Source organism: Eschscholzia californica, unplaced genomic scaffold, assembly GCF_041429995.1.
Source record: "Eschscholzia californica isolate CP2 unplaced genomic scaffold, dmEscCali1.0.p SCAF_1, whole genome shotgun sequence".
Taxonomy (NCBI): domain Eukaryota; kingdom Viridiplantae; phylum Streptophyta; class Magnoliopsida; order Ranunculales; family Papaveraceae; genus Eschscholzia; species Eschscholzia californica.
In genome coordinates this window covers 79,195,310-79,211,558 of record NW_028238198.1, presented here as the reverse complement: position 1 = coordinate 79,211,558, position 16,249 = coordinate 79,195,310, and the positions used below count along the sequence as shown (strand labels likewise).

At 36.4% G+C, this 16,249-nt stretch overlaps 4 protein-coding genes across 7 annotated transcripts; 2 read left to right on the top strand and 2 right to left on the bottom strand.

Moving 5' to 3' along the window:
• Positions 1–7: 7 nt before the first annotated feature.
• LOC147569595 (serine/threonine-protein kinase PEPKR2-like) lies at positions 8–4,255 on the bottom strand. Of its 3 annotated transcripts, none has more exons than XM_086656067.1 (4): positions 3,848–4,255; positions 2,871–3,699; positions 641–937; positions 8–534 (listed from the first exon to the last, which is right to left on the bottom strand). In XM_086656067.1, exons 2-4 carry the CDS (start codon positions 3,517–3,519, stop codon positions 272–274), a joined length of 1,209 nt encoding a protein of 402 aa, XP_086512193.1. In that variant the 5' UTR covers positions 3,520–3,699; positions 3,848–4,255; the 3' UTR covers positions 8–271. The 3 variants fall into 3 exon arrangements, with proteins under 3 accessions (XP_086512193.1, XP_086512194.1, XP_086512195.1); XM_086656068.1 differs by having other exon boundaries at positions 4,024–4,094; XM_086656069.1 differs by having other exon boundaries at positions 2,871–3,522; positions 4,024–4,040.
• A 2,000-nt stretch (positions 4,256–6,255) lies between these two features.
• Positions 6,256–11,235, top strand: LOC147569594 (phosphoribosylaminoimidazole-succinocarboxamide synthase, chloroplastic-like). Of its 2 annotated transcripts, XM_086656070.1 has the most exons (14): positions 6,256–6,398; positions 7,638–7,730; positions 7,817–8,162; positions 8,247–8,348; positions 8,440–8,569; positions 8,733–8,825; positions 8,909–8,997; positions 9,216–9,296; positions 9,754–9,843; positions 10,059–10,148; positions 10,314–10,364; positions 10,497–10,543; positions 10,791–10,848; positions 10,939–11,235. In XM_086656070.1, exons 3-14 carry the CDS (start codon positions 7,881–7,883, stop codon positions 10,996–10,998), a joined length of 1,173 nt encoding a protein of 390 aa, XP_086512196.1. In that variant the 5' UTR covers positions 6,256–6,398; positions 7,638–7,730; positions 7,817–7,880; the 3' UTR covers positions 10,999–11,235. The 2 variants fall into 2 exon arrangements, with proteins under 2 accessions (XP_086512196.1, XP_086512197.1); XM_086656071.1 differs by lacking the exon at positions 7,638–7,730 and having other exon boundaries at positions 6,261–6,398.
• An 84-nt stretch (positions 11,236–11,319) lies between these two features.
• LOC147569593 (glutathione transferase GST 23-like) lies at positions 11,320–12,895 on the top strand. The gene is made up of 2 exons (XM_086656072.1): positions 11,320–11,861; positions 12,370–12,895. The coding sequence occupies exons 1-2, from the start codon at positions 11,547–11,549 to the stop codon at positions 12,730–12,732; spliced, it is 678 nt and encodes a 225-aa protein (XP_086512198.1). The 5' UTR covers positions 11,320–11,546; the 3' UTR covers positions 12,733–12,895.
• On the bottom strand, positions 12,828–14,118 carry LOC147569592 (purine permease 1-like). Its single transcript, XM_086663076.1, has 2 exons — positions 13,417–14,118; positions 12,828–13,343 (listed from the first exon to the last, which is right to left on the bottom strand). The coding sequence occupies exons 1-2, from the start codon at positions 14,116–14,118 to the stop codon at positions 13,011–13,013; spliced, it is 1,035 nt and encodes a 344-aa protein (XP_086519202.1). The 3' UTR covers positions 12,828–13,010.
• Positions 14,119–16,249: the final 2,131 nt, after the last annotated feature.

Below are 16,249 nucleotides of genomic sequence, written 5' to 3'. Positions count from 1 at the left end.
ACAATACTGAAATCAGAAGAAATGAATCGTTTACTCAGTGAAATGTTGTATATACATGAGTTCTGTACAATTAAATTTCGCTCCAGTTTAGTTTCCAATAAAATAAAATAAAAAAAATTAGCTCCGATTTAAGTCGGTTTCAATTCAAAGCCGAGCAACCACTTCATTTTCAGTTAAGAATAGTCTTCTTGGTGTCATACTAATCGAGTCATTCACCACCAAAAATAGTAGTAGAAATGAGAGGTTGACTCAGTTGTTACCTACTGTAAAATCAAACTGCTGTACAGAGATTGATGTTGGCATTCATGTTGGTTAGAGGGGACATCCTGCTTCTTTGGATAATTGGGGTCCTGAAGTGTCTGCTTCCTTCTGACTCTGATATTTTTATGCGTGAAATTGCCATTGCAAGTGCATCAACTAGATCACCTTCTTCTTGTTTCTCTGACTTCTTCTGAACTGGTCTTTCGTCTGATGAAAGTATGAGTGATGGGTTCCACGATGTTAGCTCTGTGTGGAACAATATCCATGGATGTCCTAAAACATTTAAAAAAAAAGTCAGAATCAACTGTTAAGTCAAAATGTACTGATGGGCTGCAATTTGTAATAAATTAAGAGATGGGTAGTTGATTCTGAAGCTTACTAAGCACTTGGTCAGCGGTCAGCCTGGCTGAGACATCCCTTGATAGCATTCTCGATATTAAATCACGGGCAGATGGTGATATTGATTCCCATTTTCCATTCTGAAAATCGAGCTCCATTGTCTTGATGGCTTCGAATAGTGTTTCTTGTGACTTGCCCTTGAAAGGACGTTCACCCACCAAAAGGGTGTGGAGGATTACACCCACACTCCAAATATCTGCCTTTTCTGTATAATTTCCCACCAATACTTCTGGAGCAACATATGCTGGGCTTCCTACCACGCCACACAGCTCCTGGCCTGTGTCATTAAAACATATAGCGAGTCAATTTTCTGCAAGAACTCATGAGCACGAAATTCTTTTCAAAACATGAATTCATATTTCAGATCTGAGTTTGAACAGAAAATATTAGAAACTATAAGAAAAAAAGAACACTTCTTTTCTACTTGAACCACTTCAGGAGCATGACCTTAGGGGCAAAGTGACGTTACAAATCAGCATGTTCAACTCTGGTTACTTTTAGGTCTACATAGTCGACGACAATGTTAATGGTCAAAGAGAATCCAATGAACAGTACGAGAAGGTTCATCCAACTAAAAGCGAAGTTACTCCAGAAACTGGTAAAGGAAATACTAATTATTGTTCACAAGGATGATACTGTCATTCTAATTTACTAAACAAACAAGCACAAGTTGCCATGTTTTAATTTCACAAGTTTTTCTTGATACCACTACAATCAATTATTTTTGTTGAACAAGAGAAAGAGTTATATATTGATTAAATAATAATTTATAAGACACGTAGTTCCGTAACGAATCCCACAAGCATATTCATTCGAATCAATAAATATTATATTGTTGCAAAATTAGCAGCCTCGCTCAAAGATAACACCCTACATGGAAGTCTGAATCTGATCATCACCATTCCTTGGTCTTGACCCAAAAGTAAATCAAGGATAAAACAGCACTACTGTCAATTGTCCATGTCCAAGTGATAGTTTTATCCAGTATAAAATGTACATGACTTATAGGTGTCGTTTGACAACACTAAAATAAGTTACTTTTTTGCTTATTTAAGAAGAAAAGTCAAAAAGTTAGTTTGGTACGCAAAAATTACCGACTTCATTTAAGTTAAAATTTGACTTTCTTTTGAAGTTAAAATTTTTAGCTTTTGACTTCAAAGTAAAGTAACTTTTTTTTTGAGACATGTATGAATGTTACTTGACGATTTTTTTTGTCTATCTCCGCTCCACTACCACAACTAAACTTCTACCATACCATTCTACCCTCACCACCACCACAACAAGCATTGCACCTCCCCCACCACCCTACCTCAACTACCACCACCTTCGTACCACCACCACACCTCGACAACAACTCCCTCGTAGCTCCACCACCACCATCCCCGTACTTTCACCACCACCACCGTACCTTCACCACCACGGTACCTTCATCGCCACTGCCACCACCACCACAGTACCTTCACCACCACCACCACCATACATCCATCATTACCACCTACGTATCTTATTCACCACCTTTACTACCATCAGCATACCACCACCACCATAACTCCGTCACTGTCACTAACATACCTAATCCACCACCACCATCGTATCCCAACCACCACCGCATTTCCACCATCACCACCACCACCATCGCCACCATCATACCTCCACCACCGCTGCTGCCACCATCATACCTCTCTAACACCACCACCACCACCACCACACCCCATAACCATACCTTCATGGCACCACCACTACCACTACTTCCTATACAAGAGTAATCGTCAAAATCATAAATAAATTCAATAAAAATCAAGTATCTATACGAGAAAGAAAAATAAAATTATCAAAAGTAAATTGGGTTACCAAACTAACTTTTTGACTTTTTTACTTAGAAGTAACATTTTTACCAAATATACTTTCGAAACTTTTTTAAAGCAAAAGAACTTCTACTACAAGTAAAAGTACTTCTACTTTTGGTTGTCAAACGACACCATAATGTCAAGATTTTATTAAAGCGGGTCATATCATGGTTCCTCGTATTGTCAATCTTTCCTTTTCTATTAGTAGCATATGTTGTTAATTCTTCAAAGTGTATGTTGTTAAGAGTAAAAAATTGTTAAGCTTGGTCATTAGGAGCACATAATAAACAAACAGACTTTATGGTAGTTATACTGCAAGGCAAAAGATATTAGAAGTCAGCGTCGTAGAAAGAGTTTCATTACCATTTGAGATCCTCATGGCTAATCCAAAGTCTGCGAGCTTTATCTTTCCTGATGTCGTAAGAAGGATGTTTTCAGGCTTAATGTCTCGATGAACCACACCAATTTCGTGGCAATACTTCACGACCGACATAAGCTCTTTTAGTACATTAGCAGCTCGGTGTTCAGAATGTTTTCCCTCTTTAGCCATCTGATCAAGCAAACGCCCCCCGGAACACAACTCCATCACAAGATGAAAAGAGTCTAGATCTTCATAAACAGCCTTGAATTCAACTACCCCAGGATGCCCAGAAAGGTGTTGCATTATCTCTACTTCCCGATGAAAGGTCTCTTCCCCTTTTCGTAACGTTTTGCATGCAAAATCTACTCCAGTTGCCCTACTCGAGCAAACACGAACTGACCCAAATTTACCTCCCCCTATCTCTCTTCCAAAAACGTAATCCTGTTCAATCTTCTTCTCGCTTACCCTGGTGGCATTGTCAATGCAGCCAATCTTCCTCTTATGACCATGTACATGAGAATCCATTGTTTCTTCTTCAGCATGTTCCTTCTTACTTAGAGACTGGGGCTTATGAGTCAAAGGTAGAAACTCAGGCATATCAGTCACTTCATGATGATCAATTCCTCTTCTCTTCTTCTTTAACAACTCCATTTACTGTTGTTCAAAATAACATTCCATCAAGAACTAAACCCAGAACTAAAAAACCAATCAACAATCTCCACCAATATGAATAAAACCCTTCAACTAATCCAATCAAATCCCTTACTTATGTAGTAACTAAAGAGAAGATTCAACAATTGATGTCTTTAAAATAATAATCCCTGATTCAACCTGAAAGTAACAAATTATAATGCGAATATTAATACCATAAGTATAAACCCTAAAAAACCCATAAGTAAAAACCCAAAAACCTAGAATAAAAAATTATGCTTCAAACCAAGTAATAACAGAAGAATCAAGAATGAATCTGAAAAGTTACCTTTAGGGTTTTAACAAACAACCACTTTTACTCTTCTTCACACTTCGAGTTCAAATCAAGAGAGTAAAATTAGAGAAAATGGCCATTGATGATCTTGAAAAACCGAGCAGAATCGAGTATGATGATGCGAAAAAGGGGATGTTCTAGAAATTTAAGAAAGAGGGTGAAGAAATTACCAGAAAATTTGAAGCAGATAATTTTGGGGGTTTTGAGAAATTAGTGAACTTGTTTGCGAAGGAAAAGATAGTTTGAAGAGAAAGATTATATATATATAAATGTAGTAGTAGTAGTGTTTTAGAGAGAGAAAATAGGTAGCGTGTGATTTAATCGCGTGCGTTTTACGCGCGAGTAATCCTGACTGGATTTGAACACTGTTAATTGAACTGACATCTTTTCCTCGTTGACCTCGTTGACCTCGTTGAACCGTCCGATCCTGTACTATATAGTTTTCTATGCTAAATGGGTCTTTTTCTTTTTTAGAAATTTAATGCTAATCATCTTTTTTAGAAATTTGATGATAATCATCATACACGTGATAAACAGGATAGACATCATAAACTGGATAGCGGTCAAATTTAAACTCCTACCACTTAGGATCCACCTCTTCTCCAAATCAAACTTGTGATCGAGGTTTATGCCCCAGTGCAATATTCTCGTTGGGTACTAGGTTGGCTCAGATCTAATGAGAGAAAGTGTTTGATTTTCTCTCACTAGATAATGTCCGTCTAAGTATCCCATCGTCCTCCTATTGTTTCATATATTATTTAATTTATAAATAAATGTAAATTTATTAAGATTTGAAAAGCTCATTATAATTTTGGTAGCACACTTGCACCTAGGGAGGATCAAATTTCGCCCAACTTTGTAGATGATACATGTATGGCTATATTAAAAGAGCTTCACCTAGAGGAGTCAGGGTTTTTTCTTTTTCGTATCTAGCTCGTCTTCAGTATATTCCTTGCCTCCTCGGTATGTCCTTGAGGTCAACAAGTTAAAATGCTCCATCAACTCATCTTGATCCATGCAAGTGTTTTGAAGGGATAGTTTTTCAACTTAAGGAAGATTTCTAATAGAGAAGAGAACAAGCAAAAGATAACATATTAAACAAAACAAACATCCAAATCTAAGCTCCGGAGATAACAGTATATATATCCCTACTAATATGCGAAGTTGTTATAAAAAATACTCTCCACAATGACAAAACAATGTCTCAAAATTCGGCAACAAATTAAGAATAAATTGGCCACTTAATGATTAGACAATTGTATTAAAAAGAACTTTTTTTTTTTTTTTTTGTTGAAGTATTAAAAAGAACTTTGTACAATCAGTTTTTCCAACAACAAAACAACAACATAACAACCTCACAATGATGTCTCCATATCAATAACAAGTCAAAATCTACAATTCGTTTTTCCAGCAAATTCATGAATTTTACACTACTAAAAGTCATTCGTTTGAGGGGGAATGTTGGAATAGTTATACCGTCCTACACTATGCAATTGTTAAAACTTCTTTCTTGTAGAACTCTTTATAAAGATCTTATGTAATAGCTAGGAATATTAATTCAAATCAATACAATTCTCTTTTCTTATAATAGCATTCTAGATATTAAATCACAGACAGATGGAGATATTGACTCCCATTTTCCAGTTTGAAAATCGAGCTTCATTGCCAGGATAGCTTCAAATAGAGTTTCTCGAGACTTGCTCCGAAAAGGGCGTTCACCAACCAAAAGTGTGTGAAATATTACACCCACGCTCCAAATATCCGCCTTTTCTGAATAATTCCCCAACAAAATTTCTGGAGCGACATAGACTAGACTTCCTACCAAACCACACAACTTCTGACTGTTTGAGATCCTCCAGGCTAATCCAAAATCTACGAGTTTTATCTTTTCTGATTTCGTGAGAAGGATGTTATCAGGCTTAACATCTCAATGAACGACACCAGGCGAACTTGCTCCAATTGCCTTACTCGAACAAACTCGAACCAACCCAAACTTACCTTCTCCAATTGCTCTGCCAAAGTCTCCCGAAATGAATACCACAAATTAAAATTAGCAGCTATGAATTATGATACTCAGAACATTAGTAAAATTGGAGAAACCTGTATAAATAGTGATAGACCAGGCGTAATATTTTTGAAACGTAAGGGCAACTTGGGTATTTCGCCTGCTGTAACACTTGTTTCTTTTTTTCTCAAAAGGGAGAATTACTGAAACCCCCACCTTTTCATAATGCAGATTACTGAAACCCCATCTTTCATTTATAATTACAAAAACCCCCACCTTTTTGAATTTTTCCGTCATATTTAAGGGGGTAGGGCTGTTAGTGAGGTGGAATGACCGAAAAGCCCATTTCTTAACCAAGCGCACCATCTTTGAAAGCAAAAAACTGGGCGCCTTCGAGAAAATACGTGGGGGCAAATAACATTATCTATCTTCTCCCACCCTGCCGAAGGTTTTCTCTCTCTATCTTTCTCTTGTAATCCATTGAAGGTTCTCTCTTTCTCTCTCTCCCGGTACCGAGCACCTCCATTACTGAAACAGAAGGTATTCTCTCTTTATCTCTCTAGGGTTTTGCATGATTCCATTAATTTTGAGAAAAACTTACTAGGATTTTGTTTGATAGAAAACCCTTGTTTAAGATTAAGATGTCTTTGGAGGAAACACTTGTGTTTGGATCTAGAGATGGTGGAATTGTTTGGGTGGATATTAACCTTTGTAGTCGACCGTCTTTGTAAATTCTAAAATAATCTTGGAATTCATAAGCAACTTCATTAGAAATTGGATTATCTGAAGACTCCATTAGCAGAAAAGAAGTAGAAAGAGAAGAATACCAATGGCTTCTGTTATTCTCTAAGAAGTTTGATAGCATAAATAGTAAAGAAGGGAAGTCAGTGCAATTATATACTAAATCTCTATGTGTCATAGTTGAGACAGCCATAGTTTGTGGAGCTGTTTAAACGCCATTAAATGGTAAAGGGGATCATTGATTGGTACTCCCAGGTTGGTTAGTAGATATGTTCATATTGAAATTTTGAGAAATTTTTTAGTAATATGCATATTGAAATTTCTATCAAACAAAACTTACTAGGGTTTTGTTTGATAGAAATTCAGGAGCTTCAGTAAGTTTTGTTTGTTGAAGTCTCTCTCTCTCTCTCTCTCTCTCTCTAACCCAGTTTCCGAAATGCTTTGTAGTTCCAATTCATCTCGTGCCCCTTTTCCTTAATCTAGCTACAATTTCTTGTTATGATAATTACTTGATCATAAAAGATATAAATTTTATTATGAACTCATCAATCTTATTACATTAACAGATTCATCACAATAGAATCTTCCTTGAGAGGTGTTTGTTAAAATGTTTGAATGAATTTTGGTGGTCATAATTATATGTTTGAAGGAATTTTCACCAATAAATGCTGATTTTTTCAGTAATGTGCATATTGAAAAGGTGGGGGTTTCAGTAAGAGGCCAAGTCTGTTTAGAAAAGGTGGGGTTTCAGTAAGTGTATTAGAAAAGGTGGGGGTTTTTAGTAAGTTTATTATGAAAAGGTGGGGGTTTTAGTAAGAGGGGTAACAAAGTAATATTTAAAAGTATAAAGTTAAATCTAACAGAATTTTCAAAAAGGTGGGGGTTTTTGTAATTATAAATGAAAGGTGGGGGTTTCAGTAATCTGCATTATGAAAAGGTGGGGGTTTCAGTAATTGCCCCTTCTCAAAAATTTGGGACAGGAAAGAAAGGGAGAGTTCTAGGGTTTATCTTTCTTTAATCTCCACTTTCTCTTTCCAGGGTTTCTGGTGAGGTTTATTTTAATAGCAAGCAGCCGAGCTACTGAACAATTAGGGTTTATCTTAAATCTCCACTTTCTCTCTCAGGAGTTCGGTTAGTGTAGTTTTATTCATTTTTCTAAAATGAATAAAATTTGATATTTTTTGCTTCATATTAACCTACTGTTATGTCAATGACAGATTAAAATTGAGCTAAGAAACTGAACAAATTGCAAAGAAGAAGAGTTGGATTGGAAGAGAATCAATGTCTCAGTCAATTGCAGGCTTAAACCCTTCAAAACCCTTAAACAAAACCTCTTTCCTTCCTTCATTCCCCAGTACCCTTCTCTCTAAATCATCAAGAATCAGTACAAAAACAAAGATGATTCTCCCAATTTTATCTTCCCAAAACCCATTGAATCTCCTCTCAAACTCTGATCATAGAGACGATATCCTCTCTGCTGTTAAAGGGTCGTTATTCAATTGTCTATCCGAAACAAATCTCCATTTAACTGTTCCAAGTCTCAAATCCAAGATACGAGGAAAGGTACTTACCGTCGATTCGAACCATATATATGTATATATATACTCTTCTTAAGTTATTGATTCATTTTCAAGTGGGTTTTTGCAGGTAAGAGATATCTATGATGGTGGAGATTATCTTGTTATGGTTACTACCGATCGACAAAGTGCGTTTGATAGAGTTCTTGCTTCAATTCCCTTCAAAGGCCAGGTACTCTTCTGTTAGTTATACCAACTTAGATGATTGATAGAGTATTAGAGAAAAAATGATTAGATTTGTGAATGGTGATACAATTTTTCAGGTACTTAATGAAACAAGTTTGTGGTGGTTTGATCAGACTCGTCATATAACTCCAAATGCAGTGGTTTCATCTCCGGATAAAAATGTTACAATTGCAAAGAAATGTTCAGTTTTCCCAGTTGAGTTCGTTGGTGAGTAATTTTAGTTGTAGAAAGATTTGATTTTTATCGAGTATATGAACACATATGTGGACCATGTTTGACGCTTGCATCTGAATTCGTTGGTCTCATATACTTCTGTTAGACTTGAATCTTCTTGCATTTTCATTTCGTTAATGATTTGATGTCTTTTCAGTTAGAGGGTTCGTGACTGGTAGCACCGACACGTCACTTTGGACAGTTTACAAGAATGGTGTCAGAAACTATTGTGGCAATGCTCTCCCAGATGGTGAATTTTGACGTTTAACTAATTCTATTTTCCTTATGGAGTTGTTTTTTCTTCTCCTAATTTTCCGTCGATTTTTATAATAGGCATGGTAAAGAACCAAAAGTTGTGTGCTAATATCCTGACACCGACAACCAAAGCCGTGGATCATGATGTTCCAGTAACTCCTAATGAGGTTCGTCTTTCTCCAAACCGTACTCCATGATTTGATGCTGGTTATATATGTATTATGTGATCATAAACAAGTTCATATCTAAATAGATATCAGGAGCTACGTCAAGAGGAGCAATTTTTTTTAAATGTTCACGAAATTTCAAGAAAGAATGAATATTTTCTGCTAATATTGAAAGCTTGTATTCTAATTTAGTTATTATTTCCATTTGGTATGTCCAGATTGTTGAACGTGGTCTAATGACTCCTGATGAATTTGATGAAGTGGGAACTAAAGCACTCAGCTTGTTCGCATATGGACAGGTGACTGAGCCATATCTTGCCGACCTATAATGCATATGCTGTTATTAAGTGTTAACTGTGAAGTCCGGAGTTTATCAGAACAAGAAGCACAAAAAAGAAAGATATAGAAGGGTTAGGGTCGTATTCCATCAGCGTCTATGATCATAAAATATCATAACTGTTACCACCATAGACATCCAATATTGATGAAAAGTGACAGTTACGGAATAGTAACAACTAACAAAGATAATGAAGAACCAAGTTTCCTTCAAGAAACCCGGTCTTTGAATGGTAGCTGGCCGAATTGACCCGAATTTTGGTTTTTTCATAGTTGGACTTCACTCTGTTGTTTCTTTGTGCGATCTTTTATGCTATATCCCTTATACATTCACATAATAGATTTCATTTTGACCCAAAAACTTAAAGGGGGACTAGAAAAATCATAAATATATTGTCATATATTATTTTTGAATTGTAGCGTGTAGCTCTGGAACATGGTCTGCTACTAGTTGATACGAAATATGAGTTCGGGAAGGGATCAGATGGTACAATTTACCTGATTGATGAGGTTGGTAGTAACTTGCTTACCTAAATCATTATATAACTAGCTAGTCAGTTTGGTTATCTTGTACACCATATTTTACAGTTTTCCTTAAAACCATAGCGAAGCCGCTAAGGATTCCCTTAGGAAGTAAGTAGGAGATAACTGCTCCATGAGCATCCGGGGCAGATATTGTTTAGGAGTATAACTCGTTTTTAAATTTTTGCTCTTTTCCAATTTAGGTACATACTCCTGATTCGAGCAGATATTGGATTGCAAATTCTTACGAGGAACGCTTTCAAAATGGCTTTGAGCCTGAAAATGTGGACAAGGTCTGTAACTTGTATCGAGGATTCTTTCCACGAATTCCTCCATTAGTTATTAAGGGCTTTAATCGTGAATTTACAACAATTATTCTTGAACACCATATCTTCAATTGCTTAGTTTTGGGGTGGGCGGAAAGTTTCTTATTTTATTAGTATTGAAAATTTTCCCAGGAGTTCTTGAGGTTGTGGTTCAAAGATCATTGCAATCCGTACGAAGACAAGGTAATTTTCCCCTTCAAAATTCTTTCATCTCCCATTTATTGGATCAGATATGAAGGCTCGATAGATAGCATATATATAAAAAAAAAAGGTTTGCTGTTTATGTTTCTCATTTTGATTAAGCATTATGTGTAGGTCCTCCCTGATGCTCCTGAAGAACTTGTTAATGAACTTGCTTGGAGGTACCTGTTTCAGAACTACTATAAATTTAGTGTTTTTTCGTATAATTATCTTTGAGTCCTGTTTCCATTGATTGTCAAAGTACACTTGTTAAAAGAGATCTGTTGAAAACTTGAAATAAGCTTGCCGGCTTGCCGCTGCCATTAGTTTTATCGGTTCAAGGTTCAAGCTTCATACTCACTTAAAACTGTTCCCTAATGAAGTTCAGATATACTGTTAACCAAGTTAATTTCCACTTCATGAATGCAGATATATATTTCTTTACGAAACAATCACAAAGTCAAAATTTGAGGTTCCAACAATGGAGGTATTACATGTTATGACCTTAATTATATAATATAGATAGATTTCCAATTGGGCCAGAGGTTCTTATATTACAATTGATTTGTCTGAACAGGAACCCATACATGACAGAATATCACGGAACGTTTCGCTTGCACTATCATCTCTATTGTAATGCTTTAAATGACTTGCAAGTTGATCACCCAAATTCGAGAACGGTTAACAACCCAGAGCACAGAAGGCATCAAAGCTCAGAGAAAGGCGTGGGGGGACTTTCGAAGTATACTGTAACAGAATCACATATGGTTAAGACTAGTTTTGTACCTGATAGCCTTCCATTTTGAAGCTTTTTTTGAGTTTTATTATTTTAACTTTATATTTTTCTTTATGGTAAGTGAATGTTTTGAATTCATGTGTGTGGGTTCTCTGTTACATTCCTATTTGAACCCCTAAAATCTCATCATCAGTAGACGGCACGTTAGGGACCACCAAGTTTCCAACACTTAAATGTGGTTCTAGTATTAGCTATCGGTTGAAGTTTCTAGGGTTTAATAACATCAGCAATGAGGTAAGGAGAGATACAGTCCATATGAAGACCAATACCATTAGGTCAAGAAAGACGGCCACATGAAGCTTCCATTATCCAATAGGTTTGAATTCCATGACAATGAATCTATAAATAGGTTTTGCCATGGTGAAATGAAGAACCCAAACTAAAAAGCAATGGCAACAGAAGAAGTGAAGCTGTTTGGGTACTGGAGTAGTCATTTTGCTCTTAGAGTTGAATTGGCTCTCAAATTCAAAGAAATCCAATATGAATACATAAATGAAGATCTTCCTAACAAGAGTCCCTTGCTCTTGCAGTACAATCCTGTTCATAAGAAAGTCCCTGTTCTTGTACACAACGGGAAACCCTTAGCTGAGTCCCTTATCATCATCGAATACATCGAAGAAACTTGGAAAAATAATCCCATCCTCCCAGAAGACCCTTATGAGAGGGCGACCGCCCGTTTCTGGGCCAAGTTTGCAGATGATAAGGTACCATAAATTCTTACACTTATTTCATTTTTAATAAATATAAGCAAGAAAAGAAGTCGGGAGAAGTGATCGGATGTATCTTCTGCATAGTGTTTTACAGCCTGTCATGTCGGTCATGCCGATCAGCCACAACCAGGTAGGCTATTACCTGCCATGAAACGTGCGCGGGTGTAGTTGATGTAGCTTTACTGTCATGGGAGAGCTTATTGTGAAACACTACTTCCCCTTATGGGGTTGAACATGGTAACAACCACCTTCTTTGGAAACCAATGACACCATAGCCTGGTCTGGTCGGATGAACCTAAAGGCTCTCCCTCAGTCCACTTCAGCCACAAAAGAACACCAGTGTTACTTAGCCGGTGATAGCTAAACATCCCAATCACTTTCTATAATCGAATTCCAACTTAGGACTTTCCACCCACCAAACCACTAAAGAGCAACCGTTGTCCTCTCTCTTTGGAGTAATAAATGTCTGATTTTCAAATACTCAATTGTTTGTTTTTTTTAGTGTGGAGCTTCACTTTTTAGTGTTTTCTCCAAAGTTGGCGAAGAACTGGACAAAGCTGTGAAAGAAGCTAGAGAGAATCTGAAAACTCTTGAAAAAGGACTAAAAGGGAAGTTCTTTGGAGGTGAAACAATTGGGTTTGTCGATATAGCTTCCGGTTGGCTTCCTCTGTTTACTAGAACTACCGAAGAAGTAGTCGGGGTTGAACTTGTAGATGATGAAACCATGCCTTTGCTCAGTGCTTGGTTCCACGATTTTCTTGATCTTGAGCTTGTCAAAGAAAGTTTGCCTCCAAGAGATAAGTTGTTAGCGCACAACAAAACCTTTAGGGAAAAGTTGGTAGCCGGAGCTTCATCATCTACCTAAATGGAAGTTTTTCATCGATCCTCTCTTATTCATCGATATTTAAGATACAGCTGTTAACGAGTGTTTATGTGAACATTATGAATATATGGTTGATGTTATGAATATGTTTGGAGTTCAGTTATATAAATATATACCGGCATGATATCTCGCTTTCGGTCGTCAACTTATACAAGTTTAACTAACAACTAAGAAACAGAAATGCCCTTTAAGCCATTGAACTTATCCCCCATAGAAAACAATGGCAAAGATTTTCTTGGACAGAAGATCATATACCAACTTTATAATGGGTGGCTCTCTGATTCTGAACTCTGTTTCTTCTTGTTCTTGTTTTCCTCGAACTCGCCATAGAAATAAGAGATGAATCCCCAAATCGAGAGGGGCAAAGCGATGCCTTTTTCCGCGTTGAATTTCTCATGGAAGAAGATAACAGCTAGAATCTCAGTAATAGGAAGTAAAACTGTACTGATTATACCTGACAGCAAGGAAGTAGCACAGAAAATAACTCCTATCATCCCTAAAAAGAATAACTGCCAAACAATGGCAATAGACATTAGCACCATATAATACTTCATTTCGCCGAGTTTGTATTCTGTTCCTTCTCTTGGAATAACCTACAATCACCCAAACATCAAAATGATCAGTTTCTTTAACATAATTGGTATTGCAAGAGGCTAGCAAAAGTACCTTGAAGTCATTGTTGAGAAGCATTCCTGTAGTGCAAAAAAGAGTAGCAAAGATGGACATAACCATCTGTAGTTCTATCACTAGACTGTAAGTAATGGTTTCCTTTGATTGCTTGTACATTAACTCGATCATCGGTAGTAACAATCCGTTAAGAGCAGCTGCACCTAATGTCATGAAGAACCCAATTTTATACTTCTTGTTCGACTCGTTTATGGGTTGGTCTCCCCCCGAATGAAGCCCAAGAACTATAGCTCCAATTGTTAATAAAACAACAGAGTTTATCGAATACAAAGTAAACTTTTGCCTAACTAGAAGTAGAGCGAAAAGAGCGGTGAAGGCTAAATGAGTAGAGATTAAAAGAGAAGATGTTGAGAGAGGAAGAAGAGAAACTCCGTACGAGTACAAGTAATCGTCTAAACCGATGAATATGCCGAGAATAGCACTAGCTACAAAGAGAGAAGGTGTTATGTTGAAGAGCTTGGGTGGTTTTTCGCCGTCCTTGGAATGGCGAAGCAAGTAAGAGATTGAGAGAGGGAGAAGCAAAATTGGCCAGCCGGCCGTCCCTAACGAACTCGACAACCAAACACGGTTACCGCCATGGATGAAGTAGAGACGGAGCAGTAATGGACCGCCTATGCTTCCTATTGCTAATAAGATGCAATTGAAGAAGAGGAGGTAGTTCTTTATATCAATGTTAAACATTTTGTGATGATCAAATTCTTATAATTCTATAGTTGAATGCTTCTTGTTTGTGATACTTTAAAAGGTTTTCTTGGTTAAGATAATGACAATCTACATTAAGTACATAGTGGGCTAAAAAGCAATTAAAGAATCAAGTTAAGGGTTTGCCAAATAGATAAAAATTGCAATCCAAAAACTTCATTTATAAGTAAAACTAGAAAAGAATCTTCCTTTTTAAAGAAAAGATAGAAAAGCTAGAAACTTATGTTTTTGTATTTCTTATAACTCTCTTAAGAAACTTTCCTGTTTCTTTTTCTAATTTTGGGGTGGTTGATGATGGTTGGGCTGAAGTGCCGATTACCCTAGTTGGATGTGATAGATTTTTTGTTTTTTTGAGAATTCGACTACGATCTACGTTAGTCGTTACAAGACATTGATACAGCATGAAGATGTGATAAACACGATAACGCCTTAAATCATTGACGAAAGAGGCCTAAAGCGGGGGTGTCCAACTATTGCACCAAAGGGTGGTGGACGTTGGATGTGATAGATTGAGTAGTGTTGTTAACTTGTTATCACCTCCTTTCTTTCAAATTATAGTCTTTTGTTCAACTCGTGCAATACAACATTACTTCAACTGTTTTAATCTTTTTTCTTATCCACAAAAGGAACTTTGAGGCCGCCCCACTACAATCAACCAACTCTAAAGTCACGTCATCACTAGCGGTTTCGAGACGTCTGAGTGCCACAACCAAAAACTGTCGCAAAACGGTGATGATTAACAGCGTAAATCAACGCAAAGTATTCCTTAAACCGTTGCGAAAAGTGATTCAAATCTTGAAATAGACAACAATTAACCTCGAGGTAAAACTTAAATTACATATATATATATATATATATATATATATAATCATGTAAAGAACACCCATCATCAAAATTTACATTACGACTCAACGGAGGTGATGACTAGTTACGAAGTTAGATGAACCTATTTTATTCTTCATCTTCTTGTTGTTCATCGTATTGTAAACTCCATACATATAGGTAAGAAGTAACACCCCAAAGAAGATGAAGATAAGATCACTCCTAATTATCCAACAAGTAGAAACTGAAACATTAGGGCGCATGTTAACATCACCAACGAGTACTTCATCTCTCCTATAGCTGAAGCTCTCTTCCTTCTCTATGCAAAACCTGCAAAATTACCAAAAAACTTAAAAACCCTTTATCTTTATCTAACTAAGGAGAAGAAAATGCAGAGCTTTCATAGATATAGAGAAAAAACTTAGTATATTATTCAATTAGGTTTTTGTATGGTTACCTGAAAGACATGGTTTATTAGTAGTAAAAGAATATGAATAGGGTTTGTGTAAGGAAAACCATGAACCACCCTTGTATATTTATATTGTTAACAGTTTACATAAATATGTAATTTACGTAGATAGATATAGAGGAAAGAAAATATATAAAGTAGGAAATAGTATATACAATATATTGGAAAATATCAAGTCCAATCTCATCCAAAATCCTCAGTCAACTATTTCTCGAGTATATACTAAAAACGGTGGCCGAAAAACAAGAAACAACCTGAAATTATATAACTACTATACCGAACTTGATTTCTTGTCTGCCTTTAACATAAGCAAGCTCAACTAAATATAGACAAATACCCAAAAGTGCAGCTCCTCCTAATGTCAAAGAGAAACCAAACATATATAGCGAATCACTAATGATGGGAGGACGGTCACCGCCTTTTATAACCCTAAAAGGACAACTCCAAGAACCATTAAGAATACAGCATGTTAAGTTTGTGGTCATCAAACTCAAAATCAATTGGGAATGAGTGATCTAACTTGACATTATATTCTTGTTCGCTAGATCTCCCTTCTTCATGTTGGACTATTCTCACACAACATTGATGGAAAAGGGTATACTTTTTTTGTTTAACAAGATCAACTGCAAATATTGCAGTAAATGCAAGTTGAGTAGTGTTAAGGATAAGTAATTATTCTCTCGGTTATAACTTAGTTAGATTAGCTTAATCAAGATTGGTTAGTAAAGTTGTTATGAAACTGTTAGAGTTAGTTAAGAAAGACTTTAGAGTTAGTTAAGAAAAGAGTTAGTTATAACTAACTCTCTCTCTCTCTCTACT